Source organism: Martes martes (assembly GCF_963455335.1).
Source record: "Martes martes genome assembly, chromosome: 13".
NCBI classification, from domain to species: domain Eukaryota; kingdom Metazoa; phylum Chordata; class Mammalia; order Carnivora; family Mustelidae; genus Martes; species Martes martes.
Window position 1 is genome coordinate 63,188,616 of NC_137901.1, and position 19,838 is coordinate 63,208,453.

General features: G+C 48.7%; 1 protein-coding gene across 1 annotated transcript; it reads left to right on the plus strand.

The window, feature by feature from the left end:
* The first annotated feature begins 334 nt into the window (after window positions 1–334).
* Window positions 335–18,356, plus strand: ZNF74 (zinc finger protein 74). The gene is made up of 5 exons (XM_080821181.1): window positions 335–814; window positions 1,169–1,254; window positions 11,723–11,849; window positions 12,284–12,379; window positions 13,343–18,356. Exons 1-5 carry the CDS (start codon window positions 781–783, stop codon window positions 14,983–14,985), a joined length of 1,986 nt encoding a protein of 661 aa, XP_080677307.1. The 5' UTR covers window positions 335–780; the 3' UTR covers window positions 14,986–18,356.
* Window positions 18,357–19,838: the final 1,482 nt, after the last annotated feature.

Consider the following 19,838-nt stretch of genomic DNA (forward strand, 5'->3'; position numbering starts at 1 on the left):
AAGATAAAGCGCCGCTCTCTCGCACCCTCAATGATACACAAACACCGCACCACATAAACACACACACACTGAGATACAAGCGCCTTTTGCAGTAGCGGGTGCGAAGGAGAGTGGGGCGGAGCCAGAGCCCTTGATAGCTGTACTGGGAACTACATTTCCCAGAAGGCTCTGCCATGCGTCCGTTTACGTCCGGGCGAAAGGGCGTCTCCGGGACCCCGACCCCCTCTGGAAAATGGAGCCCGCTCCTGCGCGACGCAAAGGCTACCGGAAGTTGTAGTTCGCATCCGGTCCGCGCAGACGCACTTTCCCGCGGCGTTCGCCGGGTTTATCCTTTGTGGCAATCGGTCGGCTTTTGTGGGAGGCCGGTCAGTTTGCTCGCGCATCCTTCCGACCGTCCGTCGGTCTGTCCGTCCGCCTCGGGGCCTGTCTGCCGGCCGCCCTGTGCGGCCGCTGGCTCCTGACGGCTGAGTCGGAGGCCGGCCCAGGTCCCGGCCCACAGTGTCCCGGGTGGGGTGTGTGACGGGCTGCGTGGGGCGCGGGCGATGGGGCGTGAGCGCAGCCTGGAGTGTGGGGCGCTTGCTGAGCCTGCTTGACCCCGACCTTGGAGTGGGGGGGCCGCGGGCGGGACCGTGCAGCCGGGAGTGCGTGTGCGACCCCCCGAGGCTCCCCTTCAGGCTGTCTCTGAGCCCCTGGAGCAGGACCCGCGCCTCTGGGCCTGGCCTGGGGCCCAGGAGGCTGCAGAGCTGCCCACGCCTCCGGGGAACGCTGCCGAGGGGCGCCATGGAGACCCCTGCCCCGAAGCCCCAGGAGACAGGTACAGTTGGCTCTTCTAGTCACTGGGGCTGTGGACTTGCACTTGAGACTGACACTCAGAGAGGTCAGGCTGGTTTCCCAGAAGCACCTAGCCGAGTCAGGCCTCCTGCCTCTTCACCGTGCACACCCGCTTGTTTCCACTGCTCCAGCATGCTGAAGAGGAAGGGAATGGCAGTTTTTCCTTCAGATTGTGCCCGATTTGGGGGCTCGCTACCCACCCCACCTGCGGGGGGGGGGGCGTTTCCTGACTCCTCTCTGGTCCAAGCCAGGGGTGGAGTGGGCTTTAGCTCAGGCGTGCACCTGGTGGCTATGGGCTATGGCTAACAGCCCCTTTGACTCAATTTCTCCTCCCCAGCTCTGTCCTCTCAGGAGCCTGCTCTTACCCACAGAAAAAATCCAGAGGATAAATTGGGTCAGGGTCTCCCAGAAGCCAGGTCCAAGGTGAGTGGTTGTCTTTTCTTCCTTCTGAACATCTCGTTCTTTATGAAGAGGGTTGGCATTTTCCCCCTGCCCAGGATCTTCAGTCATCCAAAGACCCCTTCACCGCCACTTCTAATCTGGGGGCCTGCTGTCCCTTCCTCAGGAAGTTCTGGGCATGGGAAGAGCTCCAACTGAAGAGAGTCCGGGTGTGCCTTGAAGTGAGTGACCCTTCCAGCCTCCTTCAGCCCAGTGGGTGGGTCATTTGCCCAGCACTATAGCAGGAGCTCTGAGGATTGGTTTTAATGGAACCCAAGCACAGCTCACGTGAAATGACTTCTGTCATCTCCACATGCAGACCTAGGGGATGGTCCTCATCTGGGGGAGTTTTCTGGGGTGGAATCAGGTAGGGGAGTGAAAGTGCTGAAGGAAGGCTGCGTTGCAGCACCAGGGTAAGAGCGATGGTAGGGGGTGCATCCCTGTGTCCTTTTCCTCTGTGCAGTGACCCTGTAATGGGGCTGTGAAGGAAAAACCTGGAATTTTAGAGGATCTGGGAGCCCAACAAGGACTTGGCCCTGGGACCACTTCTGCAGCTAAGTAGGGCCCAAATCTCTCTTTTCACAGACTTTGGGTTTTGTTTCTCATTTTGTTCTACCACCTAAACCATCCTCATCCCTCACAGTATTTAAAAGGATACAGATGATAAGAGGAGTTTGCGGTAGTGAAAAAGTCTGGAGGGTTGAGGGTCCTTTGACTCAGGATTTTGTGATTCTGTTTACCGCCCATTTGAAAGGGGTCTGATTACAGAAAAATAGAAATAACTATAAAACACATTATGAGATATGGCTAGTTTCTGTAATGTGTTAGAATGCTCTGTTGTTCTAGCATACACTCAGGAGACATGACAGTCAGATGTGGTACGTGATCTTTGACAGGGCATAGATCAAAAAACTCAAAGGCAGTTTGGGACAACTGAGGAAATTTGAAAATGGATTTATCTTAGATCATCACTAAATTTTTTGGGTGTGATGATCCCACTGTAATTGGGTAAAAGAATAAGATATTCAAGGTGACGCCCGTAGTGTGAGATGCCATGATGTCTACAACTTACCTTCAAATGGTTCAGCGAAAAGCGCATGTGCGTGTCGGTGCATGTGCTTGTGAGTGACTGCCTCAAGGTATTACCCTTCTTGTGCATAGGTGTTATTCCTAAAAGATCAGCTTCCTAGATCCTTGAGTAACTGGTCCTCCTCTCCTAAGTACTCTTCTCCCCTGGAAGTCCCACTCAGACTCACAGTCAGGTGTTTTGCTTTCCTGAGACATCCCACACAATCTGTTCTGACTTCCCCACTAGTTTTATTTATTTATTTATTTTTAAAGATTTTATTTATTTATTCGACAGAGGGAGAGAGATCACAAGTAGGCAGAGAGGCAGGCAGAGAGGGTAGGGGGAAGCAGGCTCCCTGCTGAGTAGAGAGCCCCATGCTGGGCTCAATCCCAGGACCCTGAGACCATGTGACCTGAGCCAAAGGCAGAGGCTTAACCCACTGAGCCACCCAGGCGCCCCTTCCCCACTAGTTTTATTACCACAGATCTGCATTTGATTCCCATATCTATCTGCCCCCTGGGATTTCTTTCCTATCCTACAGAATGAAGATGCATGGGACATGGGCTTCTCCCAGGGGAATAACCCCCAGACAGGCCAGTGCAAGGCTTAGATCCTACCCTGCCCTTGCCAGCTGACACCCCCACACAGAAGCCATGTAGCCTCCTATAGCCCCCTTTCTCCAACCACATTCTGACGCCTCTGGAGCTTTGTTTCTGCCCATGTTTTTCCTTTCCTCTGCCAATGCCATGACCATGATGCTTCATTCTTGCATGCCTCAGTTATGGCATGTTCTCAGCATGTGTCATCACCCCCACCTTCTCATCTCCCTGAAATCCAGTGGGTTTTTTGGATCACGTTTATTGAGGTATAATTTGTATACAGTAATGTTCTCTGATTTTAAGTAGAGGATTTGATGAGTTTTGACAAATGTGTACAGTTGTGTAACCAGCACCACAATCATAACCTAGAATGTTTCCATCACCCAAAAAGTTCCTTCATGCCCCTTTGGAGTCAGCCCTCTCCCCCTACTCCTTGGCAACCACAATTTTGCCTTTTTAAGAATTTCTTACAGAAATATATAGTATGTAGTCTTTGGTTTCTTTTTTAAAAGATTTTATGTTTAAGTAATCTCTACACCCAGTGTGGGGCTCGAACCCACAACCCGGAGATCAAGAGTCACTTGCTCTACTAACTGAACCAGCCAGGTGCCCCACATAGTCTTTGGTTTCAAATTTCAATTAGTGTAATGCTTTTGAGTTCATGTCTTTATGTGAATCAATAGTTTGTTCCTTTTTATTGGTGAATAGTATACTACTTGTATTAAGTTTACAAAGGCTGCCTTGCCGAAGTCCTATAGATGGCTTAAACAACAGAAATTTATTGTCTGGAAGTTCAAGATCAAGATGTCAGCAGGTTTGGTTTCTTCTGAGGCCTCTTTTCTTGGTTTGTGAAAGTACCTTCTCCCAGTGTCTTCACATGGTCTTTCTCTGTACATGTCTGGCTCTGAATTTCCTTTTTCTTAATAAGGACGTCAGTCCTGTTGGTTGATGGCTCATCATAATAACCTCATTTTACCTTAATTATCTCTTTAAAGACCCTATCTTCAAGTATAGTCATTTTTCTGAGGTCCTGTGGGCTAGGGCTTCAGCATATAAATTTGGAGGGGTCACAGCTCAACACAAAACACCACTGTAAATGTGTATTTACAGTTTGTTCATTAGGGGACATTAGGTTGTTTCCAAGTTTTGGCTATTACAAGTAAACCTGCTATAAATGTTTGAGTACAAGGATAGACATGTGTTTTAATTTCTCCTGAAGGAATACCTAAATGGAATTGCTGAGTCAAATAGTAAATGTATATTTAATTAGCGATTTTATTGATCATTTCCAAGAGCCATCTTTTGGTTTCATTGATTTTCTCTATCGCTTTTCTATTCCTATTTCATTTATTTCAGATCCTTATTATTTCTTTACTTATTTTGGTTTCTTAAAGTTGAAACTCAGATACTGATCTTGATCTCAGATTTGTCTAAAGACACCTTTCTTCTTTTTTCCTGTAGCATCCAGTGCTATAAATTTTCCTTCTAAGCACTGCCTTCTACATCCCACAAATTTTATATTGTATTTTCATTTTTATTCAGTTCAAAATAGTTCCAGTTTCTGTTGTGATTTCTTCTTCAACCATGTATGTTTTAGGAATGTGTTGTTTAATTTCCAGGTATTTGGAGGATTTTTTCTAGGCATCTTTCTACTACAGATTTCTAATTTAATTCTGTTGTAGCTAGAGAAGGAATGTTGTATGATTTGAATTTTTTCAAATCTACTGAGATTTATTTTATTTCCCAGAATGTGGTTTATTTTTGTAAATGTTCTGTATGTACTTGAAAAGAATGTACCTTCTGCTTTTGTCATCTAGAGTGTTCTACAAATGTCAATTAAGTCAAGTTGAATGATGTGTTAATCAATTGTTCTATAACCTTACATATTTTCTGCTTATGTGTTGTATCAATTATTGAGAGAAATTACTGTTGAAATTACCAAGTATAATCATGGATTTGTCTATTTCTCTTCAGTTTTATCAAGTTTTTGCTTTATGTATCTTGAAGCTCTGTTAGTAGGAACATCTATATTTAAGATTGTTGTGAGCTCTTAATGAATTGCTGTTGTGATAATGACCATGACATAACCATGTAATGATTATTATGTAACAGCTCTTTTTGTCTCTGATGATGTCCTTTGCTTTGAAATCTGTTTTGTCTAATGTTAATACTGCTACTTCAGCTTTCTTTTGATTAGTATTTGCAGAGTATATCTTTTCCCATTCTCCCACTTTTAATCTACCTTTCTCTTTGTTTTAAAAGTCGATTTCTGGGATGCCTGGGTGGCTCAGTTGGTTGGGCATCTTCCTTTGGCTCGGGTCGTGATCCCAGGATCCTGGGATTGAGTTCCACGTCGAGTTCCTTGCTCGACGGGGAGCCTGCTTCTCCCTCTGCCTGCTCCATGTGCTACTCTCCCTGCTTGTACTCTCTTTCTGAGAAATAAATAAGTAAAATCCTAAAATATTAATTTAAAGTAGGTTTCTGTACCTGATGTATGGTTGGGTGTTAATTCTTAAATTCAATTTGACAATCTCTAATTTCCAATTGGAGTATTAAGACCATTCACATTTAATATAATTACTGATATGTCTGGATCTACATCTGCAATTTTGTTATTTATTTTCTATATGTCTTATGCCTCTTTTGTTCATTTCTCCCTTAATGCATTCTTTTAAGGTAAACAAATACTATTTTTTTTAAAGATTTTATTTATTCATTTGACAGACAGAGATCACAAGTAGGCAGAGAGGCGGGGGAAGCAGGCCTACCGCTGAGCAGAGAGCCTGATGTGGGGCTCAATCCCAGCACCCTGGGATCACGACCTGAGCCGAAGGCAGAGTCTTTAACCCACTGAGCCACCCAGGCGCCCCCACAAATACTATTTTAGTATACTCTTAATTTCTCTGATTTTATTAACTTGCTTTTTTCCTTTTAGTTACTTTATTAGATGCTGGAGTGAATTTTACTTTATTGAGTATTGGCTTTTTGGGAATTTCTTAAATATTTCAGGAATTTGTTCTGGGGTGCAGTGAAATTACTTAGTATCAATTGGATCCTTTCAAGGCTTGCTCTTTAGGTTTTGTTCAGGTAGGGCCAGAGGGGCCACCTGAGTGGCTCAGTTGGTTAAGCATCTGTCTTCAACTCAGGTCATGATCCCAGGGTCCTTGGATTGAGCCCCACATTGGGCCCTCTGCTCATTGGGAGACTGCTTCTCCTTCTACCTGCTGCTCCCCCTGCTTGTGCTCTCTCTCTCTCTCTGTCAAATAAAATCTTTTTAAAAAGGTGGAGCCAGAGAAATCTTTAGTCTTGGGCTAATTTTGTCAGACCACTGATGCTCTCCTCTCCTGGGGACTTTACTCAGTGCCCATATAGCAGGAGGACGTTCCTCTCTGGCTGGTCAGAACATAAACTACTCCCAGCCTTGTGTGAGTTTTAATGGTTGTTCTGCCTACTTCTTTCTCGTGTTTCTTTTCCTGATTTGGGGTTGTTTCTTCCCAGGCACATGCCTGTCGGTCCTCAGTCTCAAGTGGATCCAGAGATCTGAGTCTGTGAAACTCCCTCTCCTCTGGCATGTTGCCCTAGAGATTTAATCTCCTGGGCTCTCTGAACCCTGTTCTTCTTCAGCTTGGTGAGACCACAGGATCATTTGGGTTCCACCTGCTCGCACAGCAGTCTGGAAACTTCTTCCGGGTAGGAAGGGGTTGGTTGTAGGGCTCATTTTGTTTCCCTTCTCTCAGCGGTCTGTGTTCTGAGCTGCAGCTTGTCTGGTGTCTTGAAATCAATCATTGTTTTATACGTTTTGCCCAGTTTACTAGTTGTTTGAGGTAAGAGGGCAAATATACATTTTGCCCAGTTTACTAGTTGTTTGAGGTAAGTGATCCTTGTTACTATTTTGTGTCTGGAAGCAGAACAGGAAACCCAGTTTTGACCAGGCTGCTGCTTCAGTCCTCCAGCCCACACTCAGAAGCCATTGTCCCTCTCTCCCGCCTTCCCTCTGTCCATCCTGCTGCAGAATACAACGATCCGGACCTTGGAGTACCTGTCGTCCCAGTCTGGCCCACAGCGGCACCCCCCTCCGCTCCTCCTGGGACGCCAGAGCTCCAAGAGCATGAAGTCTCAGGACATGCGCCTCTGCCACCTCGGTTCACTGTATTGCTGAAGCCCAACTCACCCCATTTCTGTGCCCTTGGCCTCTCTCCCGGGGTCCACCCCTCCTCTAATGCCTGAGACCATAGACACCCCTGTCACGATTCTGGACGTGGCCCAGTCTGCTCTTTGTTTTCTCCCGACTCTTCGGGTGGGGGCGGGTTTCCAGCCTCTTGGTGTGCGCAGCCAGTGGGTAGGAGATGGCCAAGTGCGGACTGACAGATGCTGGGTCCTTTCCTTGGTACCCAACACTGGCATACTTCTACCCCACTTCCTTTTCTTCTCGACCCCAGGGGGCCCCACTGCTCCCAGTCCTTTCCCTAGCTGGAGAAGCTGAAGCTTGAGCAAACTAGGTGTCTAGACCAAAATGGTACAGCTAACTGCTGCTCTGCTTTTAATTCCTTCTTCTTCGAAAAGTAATTTTTAAAAAATTTATAAAACCAGTATTTGCTTTGTAACAAAGTCCCACAGCACAGTCTATCACTAATCTCCTTTCCCCACATCTGTGGTCACAGTCCCCTGAGGCAACCAGTGTCCCCAGTTTTGACATTGACTCCCACATCTCTCCCCTTGTTCTCATACGCAGACTCCAGCGTACATAGGCTTAAGCATGTTGTTTTAAAAATGGGATCATACTGTATACATTCCAGTGCTGTCCTGTGTTCAAGTTGACATGCAATTCACATACCATAAAATCCACCCTTGGCAAGCGTCCCGTTCGGTGGTTTTGAGTGCATTCATGTAGAGCAGCTGTCACCACAGTCCATTTCCTTACCCAAAAAGAACCCCCGTGCCCATCAGCAGTCACTCTAGCTCTCAGCAACTGCTCATTTGCTTTTTTTCTCTCTCTATTTGCTTATTCTGGGCATTGCACATAGATGAGATCATACAGTACGTGGCTACCTTCTTCTGGCCTCCTTCACTTAGTGTAACGTACAAGGCATGTCTTTGGCTAGCTGCATTATTTTCCACGGTCTGCCTGTGTGCATGTGCCCTAATTTAGCCCGCTGTCCTAATGCCTTGGTTGGTTGGTTGGTTTGGAGTAAGTACAGTGCTGCAGTATCCTGCCTTGTGTTTGCTTCCTTATGTTCAGGAACTTTTGTTTCTGTAGTATAAGTACCCAAAAGGATGTAACAGTTCCCACTCCTGACAAAAATGCTTCCTTATGGCTGAGATCCCAGGTTTTAATTGGTGCTGCTCTGATGGGAAAAACGCATGGCCTTATTTTTGTTTTGATTTCCATTTTCCTGACAAGAAATCATTAGTCTTTGTATAGTCTGTCGGAAATTTGCATTTCTTCCTCTTTGAGTGGCTTTTTCTTTTTTTTTAAATGTTGAAACATTTAAACAGAATAATAACAACTTTCTGTGCACCTGTTTTGCAAAATTAATGTCTACCTTTTGTCATATTTGTTCCAAATCCTCTTTTTTTTTAAATTTTTTTTATTTTTTTAAAGGATTTTTTAAAAGATTTTATTTTATTTATTTGACAGAGATCACAAGTAGGCAGAGATGCAGGCAGAGAGAGGGAGGGGAAGCAGGCCCCCCGCTGAGCAGAGAGCCCGATGCGGGGCTCGATCCCAGGACCCTGAGATCATGACCTGAGCTGAAGGCAGAGGCTTAACCCACTGAGCCACCCAGGTGCCCCCCCCAGTCCTTTTAAAAAACAAAACATTGTGGGCGCCTGGGTGGCCCAGTGGGTTAAGCCTCTGCCTTCGGTTCAGGTCATGATCTCAGGGTCCTGGGATCGAGCCCCGAGTCGGACTCTCTGCTCGGCAGGAAGCCTGCTTCCCCCCACCCTCTCTGCCTGCCTCTCTGCCTACTTGTGATCTCTGTCTGTCAAATAAATAAAATCCTAAAACAAAACAAAACAAAATATTGCAGGTAAAGGCAGGATCTCCCTCCTCTCCCGCCCACCTCAATCAGAGGATGGCGACTAACAGCAAACACCATAGGGCACCTGCTGTCTGCCAGGCGCTTGGATGAGCGCTTCACACGTAGTAGTAATTCATTGAATCCTCACTGTGATGCAATGACATGGACGATTAGCAGATGAGGCAACTGAGGCACCCCCAACTCATAGCTAGTAAGAACAAAATGGGCCACTAGGCTCAGAGCCTGTGCCCTTATCCAGCAGACAGCGGAGCTAGGTGCACATTGGAGTATTTGTAACCTCCATGCGGGACTGCTGGGCATCACGCCGGGCATGGTTCCCCTCAGGCTGCCTTTGTAACTACTCCAGTGCTCCCAAGAGCTCCCCATGGACAGGTTACTCTGCCATGCTCATTTTCACTGCTGCACGGTGTCCTGTTGTATATTCATCCCTCCCGATGGACATTCAGCATGTTTCCAGTGTTTTCTCAACCACTCTAGGCTGGGTAGGAATCTCACAGTGGCCTTTCCAGGTGCAGGAAATACATACTGTCAGCTTTTGCTAGCGATAGTAGAATATGTTTTGCTTTCCAAAATGGATGTCCCCCTTACACCTGTCCAGAGGTGTAAGACCATCCCATTTCCCATGGACCAGCCCACACTTGGTATTTGCCGCCTTTAAACATTTTGCCTCTCTTCTGTGTGTGGAACGGTATCTTTCTGTTTCATTCCGTATTTCGGGATGTCTGGTATGATTGAGTGTCGCCTCATGGGCTTAGTGATTTGCCAGCCTTCTGTGAATTGTCTGCTTATATCCTAGGCCCATTTTCTTTTTCTCTTCGTAGCAATTTGTCAGTGTTGCCTGCAGAAAACATGAACTTTCAGGGCACTGGGGTGGTTCAGTCAGTTAAGCCGCTGCCTTTGGCTCGGGTCATGATCCCAAGGTCCTGGGATCGAGTCCCACATTGGGCTCCGTGCTCAGTGAGGAGTCCTCTTCTCCCTCTCCCTCTGCCCCTCTGCTCACTTGTGCTCTCCCTCAAATAAATAAATAAAATCTTAAAAAAAGAAAAGAAAAGAAAATGTAAACTTTCATGGAGCAAATGTAAATCTTCTCCTCCTGGCTTCCAGGTTTGCTGTCATGCCAGCCAGGGACTTGGAATTGTCTCCCAGAAGCCTCCACATTTAGGTCCTTGCTGTAGCTGGAGTTGTATTTTGTGTGTAGTACAAAAAGGGGCTTTATCTTTCCTCCTGTTTTAGGTTGGCATTTGTCTTAGCTCGGGTTGCCGTAACAAAATGCCAGTGACTTAGCAGCTTCAACAACAGAAATTGATTTCCTCACAGTTCCGGGGGCCAGAAGTCTGAGATCAGGGTGCTGGTGGGGTCCGGTTTGCTGCAGCTCTCCACCTGGCTCTCACCGTGCTCTCAGGTGGTCTGTCCTCAGAACTCGCAATGGGGAGAGAGATCCCCTTTGTCCTCTTCTCAGAGACCACCAGGCTTGTCAGACCAGGGCCCACCTTTATGACCCCACATAACCTCATTTACCTCCTAAAGACCCTGTCTCCAAACACAATCATGCTGGAACGGAGGGCTTCCACATAGGAATTTCAGGGGGACACAGTTTAGTCTGCGGCAACGTTGAGAACTATCTAAAAGAACACTAGCTAAAGGTCAAAGCTCTTGTGACCCCAGAGGATGTCCCCTCTCTTCCCGAGACTGACTGATAGCCGTCTCAGGGCTTGAAATTCCACACCCGGTGTCTGACCATGGGTGCTGATGCAGACCCAGGGTTTCCAGAGAAATGTGGTGACCCCGGGAGCTTGGCCGCATGCCAGTCACTCCCAACAAACAGGGAGATGGGAGCCAGGCCTCCCCTGCTTGATTTATTCTTCATTCTTATGTCTAATGTAGTGCTCTATCTACGATTTAAGCCAGGCTCCCACGGCGCCCATATCTTTGAAGAGCGAGCCACCCTTGCCACCTTAGGTCGGCACCCTGATGGACTTTGAGAGCTTATTTGCTGGCAAGGGGGACCCAGGGTGGGATTGGAGTGTGGAGACCAAGAGGAGCATTGGGGATGGCAACCTGGGGACTCCAGAGTGAGTGAGGAACCCTATCAGCAGAAGAGCCTGGGGTTCTAGAACAGGAGTGCATGCAAGTGTCAGTGACCCCTGCTGGGGAAGGTGGAAGCAGGTCAGTACCTGGGTTCAGGGAGGGCAGGGGAGCAGGGGGTCCCGTAGGAAGGTGTGGGAGGCAGACAAGAAGAACCGAGAGTGGCTCCCTTGGTCTCTTGCTGACAGAACTTGCTGGTAAGTATGGTTTCCTTCTTTAGGGTGTGATAATGGCTACCTCTCCAGAGTAGGGTCCTTCTGCGATGGTGAGATTTCAAGAGGGCTTCTGGGTTCTTTGTACTATTCTTTCAGGTTCTTAAGTTTGACATTCTTAACCATGGGAAGCATAGCATTTTACCCAGAACTTAACAGCAGCCTCCAGCCCAACAGGCACCCGGACCCGGGCTGGCCAGGTCCCTTGGCCCTCCTAGTCCAGAAGGCCAGGTCTGCTTGGCGATTCCTGGCCCAGGCATGCTGTGTATGTTAGGGCTATATGATAGATGGGGCCCTATAGCACAACATTCCGTGCTCAAGAGAGGGTCATCAGAGGTTAACTCTTCATCCCTAAGGTCCTCAATTGACATGTGGCTTGCTTGGAACCATGAACACAGTCCAAATCATTCCTGTCCTGGGTGAATGAGAATGTGCTTGTCCTTCCAGGAATCAGTGACTTTCAAGGATGTGGCTGTGGACTTCACCCAGGAGGAGTGGGGCCAGCTAGACTCCCCTCAGAGGGCCTTGTACCGTGACGTGATGCTGGAGAATTACCAGAACCTTCTTGCCCTGGGTAAGATAGTTCCTCGAAGCCCAGTGTGCAGTCTGGCCACTCTGCCATGCCACAGGTATTACCAAGCCTCCCTGCGGTACCATCCCTGGTGCTGGCCTTGCAGGGTATGGGGGGTGTGGCCACTACACTCGTGTTGGGGCTGGACAGTGCATGTCACTGCCAGCATCTTTGCCTGAGGTGGGGCTGGTCCCGGAGTGGGCCAGAAGAGAGGGAGGGGTGGACAGGGGCCTGAGAGCCCAGCCTGCCTGGAGCTTTCCAAGGGAGACTGGGCAGGGGGTTGTCGGTACCCATGGGGTCCTCAGAGCACACACGTGAGTTTGGGTTCTGCGTGTAAGAGCCCCCCATCCCTGGGGATGGCACACACCTCGCGGTGCTGAGACCCGGACAGCCATGCCCTGGGGAGCCACAACACACCACTTTCTCCCTGCAAGCAGGACCCCCAGTCTGCAAGCCAGATGTGATCTCCCACCTGGAACGAGGCGAGGAGCCTTGGCGGATGCCCAGAGAAGTCCCTGGAGGGGCTTGTCCAGGTGAGTGGGGGGCGCAGTGGAAGGATGTGCAGACTCCTGCCTCCCAGGACCGCCCCCCACCCCGCCTCCTTGTGGTCCTGCTTCCCTTCCTTCCTTCAACACACACAGAGGACCAACTGTGTTGCGGGGAACGATGCTGGGAATACAGTGGTGAGCAAAACAGGCAAAGACATCTGCCTTCGACTGGTGGGAAACAGAAATCATGTCCACGTCTCTGGAAACATTTCACAAGTGGCACTTGTTGGATGGACAAAGGTGGGGAGTCTGCGTGGACCTGGGGTTCAGGGCCTCCCTCACCAAGAAGAGGGCAGAGTCAGACTGGGGGTACGGGGAGGTGGGGATCACTGTTCACAGAGGTGGCTCCGAGGGGGATGGCCCTCCAGGAATGCGAAGCTTACAAGAGACAAATTAAGCTTTTAAAGAAACATACTGTGTTTCTTCTAAAGAAACATACTGTGTTCATAAAGAAACATATGTGTCAGGACCAGAGCACACACTTACAGTTGGAAGCATTCAAAGGAAAAACCAGAGAGAGGCGGTCTGGGGGCATTCTTTTCCCTTCTGGCACCAGGGAGAATTTAGATGTAATTACCATTTCTGGATTGTGTTTACCCTGTGTTCACGCCTAGCCCCAACCTGATTCTGACACACAGCAGTCTCAGTTGATGTCTCAGTAAGTGAGTCCTGTCCAACTGCCAGACCCCGTGAGCCCTGCTCCGTCCCTTGCCCCCTGGCTCGATATGGAGCTCCCCGTCTCCTTTTCCTCCTCCCCACTCGTGGGCTTGTGGTCCATCTCACTCGAGATGCATGCCCCTGGGCTCTGCCTCTCAGGCCCTTGCGTGCTCTGGCAGTGGACTGCCCTCTTCTCTCTGTGCTTATCCAAACCCCCATCAGACCTCAGTCTGGGCTCTAGTGCATCGCCTCCACCAGCTTACAGAAGATTGCATTTCCCATTTCTTATAGAGGGGGAGCCCGGGCCTGGGGTGAAGGACAAGTCGTGTCAACAGCAGGGTGTTTACAAGGAAGAGCCTTGCCAGGAGCCGATCACCAAACCACTGGGGAGGTCCAGCGTCCTCAGCTCCAGTGGCAGTGAGTGGGCCAGCGAGGGCCTGGTGGCTGCTCCAGGGAGGGGCGAGGCTGCTCTGCGGAGGCTAGCACCGGGCAGCCGGGGGGACATTCCCCCGGAGGGGCGCTGGCACAGCTGCAAGGCATCTGAGGATTTCCCCGCTGGGTGCACCCCCTTCACCCCTCAGACCATTCCTGCAGAAGGAGACCCTTCTGACAGGCCCACCGCGAGCATCCAGTCTGGCGGACAGAGAGGGGGCCCGGGGAGAGGCCCCAGCAAGGCCAGTGACCGCGGTGAACACCCACCCTCAAGCAGGCGGCGGGGAGTGGCGGCAGGGGACGGCCTGTTCGTGTGCGGTGAGTGCGGGAAGGCCTTCCGGCAGAGCTCGTCACTGACACTGCACCGGCGGTGGCATGCCCGGGAGAAAGCCTACAAGTGCCACGAATGCGGCAAGGCCTTCACGTGGAGCACCAACCTCATCGAGCACCAGCGCATCCACACCGGGGAGAAGCCATTCTTCTGCAGCGAGTGCGGCAAGGCCTTCAGCTGCCACTCGTCGCTGAATGTACACCACCGGATCCACACAGGCGAGCGGCCCTACAAGTGCAGCGCCTGCGAGAAGGCCTTCAGCTGTAGCTCGCTGCTCAACATGCACCTGCGCGTGCACACGGGCGAGAAGCCCTACCAGTGCAGCGCCTGCGGCAAGGCCTTCAACCAGAGGACGCACCTGACCCGCCACCAGCGCATCCACACCGGCGAGAAGCCCTACCAGTGCGGCGCGTGCGGCAAGGCCTTCACCTGCCACTCATCCCTGACCGTGCACGAGAAGATCCACAACGGGGACAAGCCGTTCAAGTGCGGCGAGTGCGGCAAGGCCTTCAGCAGCCGCTCGCGCCTCACCCTGCACCAGCGCATCCACACGGGGGAGAAGCCCTTCAAGTGTGGTGAGTGCGGCAAGGCCTTCAGCTGCCACTCCTACCTTGTCGTGCACCAGCGCATCCACAGCGGGGAGAAGCCCTTCAAGTGCAACGAGTGTGGCAAGGCCTTCAGCTCCCACTCCTACCTCATCGTGCACCAGCGCATCCACACTGGGGAGAAGCCCTTCGACTGCAGCCGATGCTGGAAGGCCTTCAGCTGCCACTCGTCGCTCATCGTGCACCAGCGCATCCACACCGGCGAGAAGCCCTACAAGTGCGGCGAGTGCGGCAAGGCCTTCAGCCAGAATCATTGTCTCATCAAACATCAGAAAGTCCACTCCGGGGAGAAGTCGTTCCGATGTAACGAGTGCGGGGAGATGTTCGGTTGGAGTGCCCACCTCGCGGAACACCGGAGAAGACACAGTGAGGAGAAACCCTTCACCATCGAGTTTAACAAGCACTTACTGAGCACCTACTATGTGCCGGGAGGCCTGCTGGGCACGGGGGACGCGGGCGTGAGCAGCGTGGACGCAATCGATGCCCTAGACATGGCAGAGCTCCTGTGTGCCGTGCAGCCCCCAGCCGGCAGGACTTCCCCGCTGGGCAGCAAGCCTGGAAATTAGCGTGGCATGCCCGCCCCTTGGCCTCGCTCCTTCCCCAGAAAGGGGAAAGCACAGCAGCTCGGATACATAGAGCCCACTCATGCCTCCTGTTTAGAGACTGGCCCTGCTGCCTGTGCTGGTGACCCACACGCTGGAACCACTCTCTCAGAAGTCATCGCCATCCCAGGAAGCGCTCCACTGTAGGAAAGAAGAGCTGAGGGCCATCTGAGGGTATCCCATCAGCCTGCTTTCCTTAATGGGCTTGCAAGACACTGGGTCTCTCCTGCAGGCAGAAAGAAGGTGTATTGATTATTGTGTCCTCGGACAGGCTCCTGGTATGATCTCGATCAGGAATTTCCTTTGTATGTTATGTTTAGAAGGATAATGATAATAATAAAAACAGAAGAATTATTAACAGTATTCCAAGTGAACATTAGTATATTCCAGGAGGGGAGAATGATCTCAAATGGTGGGGGTTTAGGAAAAGGCATATTTCCTGCACTCACATCCCTGAAGCAGCTCTACAACAGAGTCTTCTGGTAGCGACAGTTCTCCATCTCAGGAGCACAGCCCAGCTTCAGTGTAGCCAGGTCCTGATGTGCCAGCATCGGGCCTGGCCATCTGGTCCCCGCTGGGAAATGGCGAGCACACAGATGGATGCTCGGCGTCCATTCAGGGCCTAGTACTGGGATAGATGTGTCTAGAAGCGCACCTTCACCTCGAAGGGCCTCCCTCTGCTCCAGGGAGTTCAGCTCACCGGCTCAGCCCTGCGGGAGGAAGCCCTCCACGGGACCTGTGCCCGTGCTCTCTGCAGAGGTGGGTGGGCTTCATCTGGAATTAATGTTCCTTCCGCTCAGTCCTAAGCAAGTCTAAGCTGCTTTCTCAGTGATAATACTTTACATTTATATAGAGAGCTATAGTTTATGAAGTGCTTTTTAGTATACTTTTTAAATTATGGCAGCAAAATAACAATGTGGAAGTCAGGAAAAAGGCCCCCCATAATTCCTAATAAACTGCATTTCGCACTTTGATACATTACCTTCTGCTTGTTTCAAAGTGGATTTTTACATTACTGCAAACATAGTGTATATATCATTTTAATCTTTTTTTTTATTCCACCTAGCTGCATGGCAGACTTTTATCCCCACATGACTGAACTGTCTGGAGTTGTAATTCCCAATGGAGGCATAGGATTCTATTAGATGTTCTTTTGTTGGATGTTGAAGTTATTTCCATGTTTGCACTATTATAGATCATTCCACTGTTATGAACCATTCTTCACAGAGCATCTTTTTGCATTATACTCCTTTAGAATTTTCTTAGATTTCTGAAAGTGAAAGTTTGAAGATAAGGAAATAACCTCAGGAACCATTTTTTATATGGTTTTGGTGGTGTGTAAAGTCACACCATTTCATTATGAAGAGATCAGCCAGCAATAGTGCTCAGGTGGGAGCGTCCCCTGTGCCGGGGAGACTCCAGCTCAAAGCTGGGTGTCCAGACAGTCTTCATTCAGGTCACGGTGACCACACAGTGGTGCTCCCGGACACCTGCCACTCCACCGCAGCCCTCCAGAGTGTGCAAGTGGCCTCCCAGGGCCGCATCGTGGCCACCATGGACCCTACGTGACAAGTAGGAAAAGTCCTATTGTACAGCTGCATTTGTAAAAGACAAATACAATCTGGGCTTAGTTCGTCATCATCACACTCTCCTTCTAATATCAAAAGAACTTAGAGTGAAAACATCTCTGCAGGGCCCTGGACACCGCAGCTGCTATCAGCCCTGCGGTGAGGGCTTCTGTGTACTCGGCTAAGTGGCGGCTTATCATCTCCGTACTTTGCACCTTCAATGGCAAATGAGGCTGAATATTGAACATGCTGTGATTCTTGGTCTTTTGTCTTGAAAATGATTTGAAAATACCCTTCCCCCTCTTCATTGGAGACTTGATGTTTTTCTTTCATTTACATGTAAACTTTTTTTTTTTTCCTGACTATATAAGCAATATGTATGTGCTGAAGAAATTTGGAAAAATAGTCAGAAAATTGTAAGAAAATACCCCTTGGTATCAGTTCATAGGCCACTGCCAGAGGTACACTTACTTCTGTTTTTTTTTTTTTTCTGTGCTCATATAATACGCCTTTGCTTTTAAAGCAAAACTAGATTCATTCTTTGGGTGTTATTTCCATTGGGTGTCTTTTTCCATTTAATGTTTTATGATGAGCATTTTCCACATTACAGAATATTTTTCAGAAACATTGATGTTCCCATTGTGGCATGATTGATCTATTCCTTTATTGTTGAACATCATTATCTGTACTTATAAATAATTCTGGAACATAAGCCCATTTGGCCCTTCGATCATTTCCTCAGAATAAATTCTGAGAAGTGGAGTTCATGAGCAGAGTTCACAAACCTTGCAAAGCTGTTCCTAGGTCGAACCCAGCATGACATTCTTAATTCTCCCACATGGGCCCCAAGAGCATCCTTTTCCCTGCACCCGTGTACACACTTGGCATCATGTCCACTTTTTATATTTACCATTTTGATACATCAAGAGTGTTCATGTTCATGTTCATGGCACACTGAGCCACCCAGGTGCCCCTTCTCACTGAGATCTTGATTAGAATTAACTAATGTGACGGGCCCCTGGGTAGCTCAGTTGGTTGGGCGACTGGCTTCGGCTCAGGCCATGATCCTGGAGTCCTGGCATCGGGTCCCGCATTGGGCTCCCAGCACCATGGGGGTCTGCTTCTTCTCTGACCCTCTCCCCTCTCACACTTGCTCTCGCTCTCTCTCACTCAAATAAATAAACAAAATCTTAAAAAAAAAAAAAATTAACTAATGTGGGCGCCTGAGTGGCTCAGTGGGTTAAGCCTCTGCCTTCGGCTAAGGTCATGATCTCAGGGTCCTGGGATCGAGTCCCACATTGGGTTCTTTGCTCAGCGGGGAGCCTGCTTCCCCCTCTCTCTGCCTTCTTCTCTGCCTACTTGTGATCTCTCTCTATCAAATAAAAAATAAAGTCTTTTTTTAAAAATAGAATTAACTAATGTGCGAAGAATTCCTAAGTTCTATGTAATACTCAATCTTCGTGTCAAAGCCCCAGTCATTCAAATCTGCCTCTAATCATCAGGAAGGCTGTATAGTTTTTTCTTCATAGGTCTTCTTACATACATGTTCAATACATATGTTTATTCTTCAGTTCATTCTGATTTTGTGGGATTTCTAAGTGGAGTCTTTCTGTTTTATATAGGACAACTATTGACTGTATATATCTTTTTGTATATTTATTTTATATCTAGCAACTTCATTGAATTAATCGAGGTTTCTAACAACTTACTATTTTATTAGACTTAATCTGTCATATAACCTGGAAATAAAAAGCTTGCCTCTCCTTTTCATATAGATAGCCTTTTATTTTGTTTCTTTTTAAAAACCCATGTTGGCCAGCACTTTCAGACCAGCACTCAGTGCTGGTGGCAGTGGTCATCTGTGGCAGATTCTATTTGGGGTAGGGGCCAATGTGTGTGACTTCAAAACATTTTGGTCTCTAAAGACTCTGTTACAGCTGGGGTGACCACATGGCCCAATTCTGAAGAGCAAGGCTCAAGTGGAAATCTGTTAAGATTTGGGAAAAGTCTTTGCTTTGCATTCCTCCCTCTCCCCTGCTTCCTGCCTGGAACTTGGATACAATGCCTGGAGGTGTTGTAGCCATCTTGTAACCATGAGACAATTGAGGACAAAAGTCACATGTAGTGGAATGGAAAGATAGAAGGATTCGAGACCTTGGATGAAATTTTTGAGCAGCTGTTTCAACCACCAACTTTCAACTTCCTAAATTCTTGTTGTGTAAGAAAAAACAATTTCAGTCCATTTGTCATTCCTCACAGTTGTTTCATTCCTCGCTGGCACGGTATCTGGGTCTTTATCTTGACTTGAAGGGAGACAGATCTCCTCTTTCACTATTAGGTGAAATGCCAACCGTTGGCTATGACTGCTTGTTTACCATGTTTATGAACTATCTTTATAGACCTGATCTGCTAAGACTTAAAAAAATCAGGCCTGGGTACTGATTTTTACCAAACACCTCTTGGCATACCTTGGATTTATAAAAAGACTTTTTAACGGGCGCCTGGGCGGCTCAGTTGGTTAAGCAACTGCCTTTAGCTCAGGCCATGATCCCAGAGTCCCGGGATCGAGTCCCGCATCCAGCTCCCAGCTCCATGGGGAGTCTGCTTCTCCCTCTGACCTTCTCGCCTCTCATGCTCTCTCTCTCAAATAGGTAAATAAAATCTTTTTTTAAAAAAGGCTTTTAACATTCTATCTTCTCTACATTACTAAAACCCCATTCTCCAAGAGTGCATTACCATTTGCTACACATGAACTTACTTCTCTAGGGCTTTGGGTGCAACAAGCACAATTGTTCAACAGGGAGCCCAAGATTTCTTTGACAGACAGAGATCACAAGTAGGCAGAGAGTTCAGGTGGAGAGAGAGAGGAGGAAGCAGGCTCCCTGCTCAGCAGAGAGCCCGCTGCTGGGCTGGATCCCAGGAACCTGGGATCATAACCTGAGCTGAAGGCAGAGGATTTAACCCACTGAGCCACCCAGGCGCCCCCAAGATTTCATTCAAATCTTGCCCAGCAGTGAACAACCTGGGATAGGAATTCCTCCTGCCCTCAGCAGGAAGGGTTGCCCCAAAATTCAGCCCCTCTCAGTGGCTGGGCACCACTGCTAGGATCGTTCTCCTGCTTGCTCAAAAAAAAAAAAAAAAAAAAAGAAAGAAAGAAAAGAAAAAAGATAAAGTGGAGGTGGGGTGCCTCCCAGAGAACATGGCATGGTGGCTGAGATGGAACCCAGGAAAACTCCTAATTTACAGGGA

Excerpts from the sequence above, each read along its gene's own strand:
- ZNF74 (XM_080821181.1), top strand. The coding sequence starts at position 781 with ATGGAGACCCCTGCCCCGAAGCCCCAGGAGACAG. Across the intron at positions 1,255-11,722 it reads TCCCAGAAGCCAGGTCCAAG|GAATCAGTGACTTTCAAGGA; the intron begins GTGAGTGGTTGT and ends TTGTCCTTCCAG. Across the intron at positions 12,380-13,342 it reads CCCTGGAGGGGCTTGTCCAG|AGGGGGAGCCCGGGCCTGGG; the intron begins GTGAGTGGGGGG and ends CATTTCTTATAG.